The sequence below is a fragment of the Formica exsecta genome, unplaced genomic scaffold (assembly GCF_003651465.1).
Source record: "Formica exsecta isolate Colony F162 unplaced genomic scaffold, ASM365146v1 scaffold1016, whole genome shotgun sequence".
NCBI lineage: Eukaryota > Metazoa > Arthropoda > Insecta > Hymenoptera > Formicidae > Formica > Formica exsecta.
The window spans coordinates 1-1,795 of NW_021848355.1; the positions used below are offsets into that span (position 1 = coordinate 1).

At 29.0% G+C, this 1,795-nt stretch overlaps 1 protein-coding gene across 1 annotated transcript; it reads right to left on the minus strand.

The window, feature by feature from the left end:
• Positions 1 to 767: 767 nt before the first annotated feature.
• Positions 768 to 1,723, minus strand: LOC115232806 (phosphatidylinositol-glycan biosynthesis class F protein-like). The gene has a single exon (XM_029802914.1). The coding sequence runs from the start codon at positions 1,539 to 1,541 to the stop codon at positions 843 to 845; it is 699 nt and encodes a 232-aa protein (XP_029658774.1). The 5' UTR covers positions 1,542 to 1,723; the 3' UTR covers positions 768 to 842.
• Positions 1,724 to 1,795: the final 72 nt, after the last annotated feature.

Consider the following 1,795-nt stretch of genomic DNA (forward strand, 5'->3'; position numbering starts at 1 on the left):
TGTTGGCAACATAACAGCAACCTCACAGACAGTTGGCTATCTGGGTATATTAACATTAATAATTTAGTATATGTATAAAAGTAATAACTCTAATAATAATAATAATAATTAACATATGTAGCAACAATATATTTTATTTACTAATTTATAAGAGTGATTAAAGAACAATTAATGTAAAGTATTAAAATAAGCTATATGTTTTTTCAATAGAAAAAATGTATATTTTGTGCATATTTTAAACCATTGTTGAGAGCAAAATTCGATAATATATACAAAAAGTGTAAACAAGTTATAAATTTTTCAATCCTTGAAGTCAATTTTCTTACAGAAAAAACCTTATGTGAAAAATTTTACTTTATACTTTCGATTTATTTTTGCATGAGTAATCGCCTCTTTTTTGGTGTTGTGTATTTTGATCTATCTTACATTTTATTATCTGTTTTTATAAATTAGAAATCTTTATTTAAGTTTGCATATATGAATATATCCAGAAATAGATTGTCTAAATCAAGGAATTTGATTATAAATATTATTACTCTATGTAATTTATAAAACAAAATTCATTATTTGTATTATGATTACAATTTTCTCAAATACATATGTATATATATATAGATATATATATCACAATCATCAACAAATTATAATAAATATATAATAAATTTATATATTAATTCATGGATCACAGATAACAATACATTAATGCATTCGTAACTATTTTTAATGATCTGATATGTTTCAAAATATAATATAACCAGACTTAATCATTTGTTAATTTAAAAAATAATTTTTATTTGCAAAATTATGATACTTTTTAACAAGTCTCTGCACAAATTTCTTTATCATTGATGAACTTTTTTATGTAGTTTGGGTGTAGGAAACATCTTAACAAGAGTAATAAAGTGGGCGATTAAGTATCCAAGCAGTGCACCAATTATGCAAGGAATTGGCCAAGCTTGCCAAGGACGATCCCAATCCAAAGGATTCACGATAGCACCTAGCCATGTGCCCAATATTGTCGCTTGTATATTGGTCCTTAAAGCATTTGCAAGGATACTGTTCTTTTGAAAATAAGGTCCTATTAAGACATCCAATGTATTATCCACTCCTAAATGCAGACTGGTAGCGACAAAAGTTAAAATCATCAATGTGATTACAAGCATTGTTGTTTCTTCGTGATCAGTCAGTACAGGTGCACCAAACAAGACAATCATTATATAATAAACTATTGACAATACAAATGCAGTGAGCGAGAACTTAAGGATCTCTCTCATATTCTTTGTCCAGGATTTCTTGGCTTTTGGCGAATTTCGTTGTTCAATCTTAATAATAACAGGTGCTTCCATTTGAAGCATAGGAAACAGTAATTTTATCACTTCGGCGAACATTAGTATCAGTAGTACGGGTAAAAATTTGTATTTACCAACACTGCATAAATTATCATTGAATTTCACTAATGTCAAGATTCCGGAAAGATAGATGCAAGTGAAGGAACAATAAGACAGTAATAATCTCTGTTCCGTCTTGTTTCCAATACCCATTTGGCTGCAACGTTCGTGCAATTTGTTAGAGGATTAATCCTTGTTCGGACTCCGTAGTCTACGACTTTTTTTATATAAAGAATGTTTTCAACTTGAAAAAAATTACAACAAAACTCCATAGGTTATACCAGAGAGAAAACTGAAGATTTGTTCTTTATTGCTGAACTTTCTGCCCTAATGTACACTATTGACACCAGAGCGTTCTTTATTGCAGTGCAACTAGCACTAAAGCCCGTATCAGACTACGCATTGAA

What these genes read in the sequence shown, in the direction of transcription:
- LOC115232806 (XM_029802914.1), bottom strand. Translation starts at nt 1,541, where the DNA reads ATGGGTATTGGAAACAAGACGGAACAGAGATTATTACTGTCTTATTGT.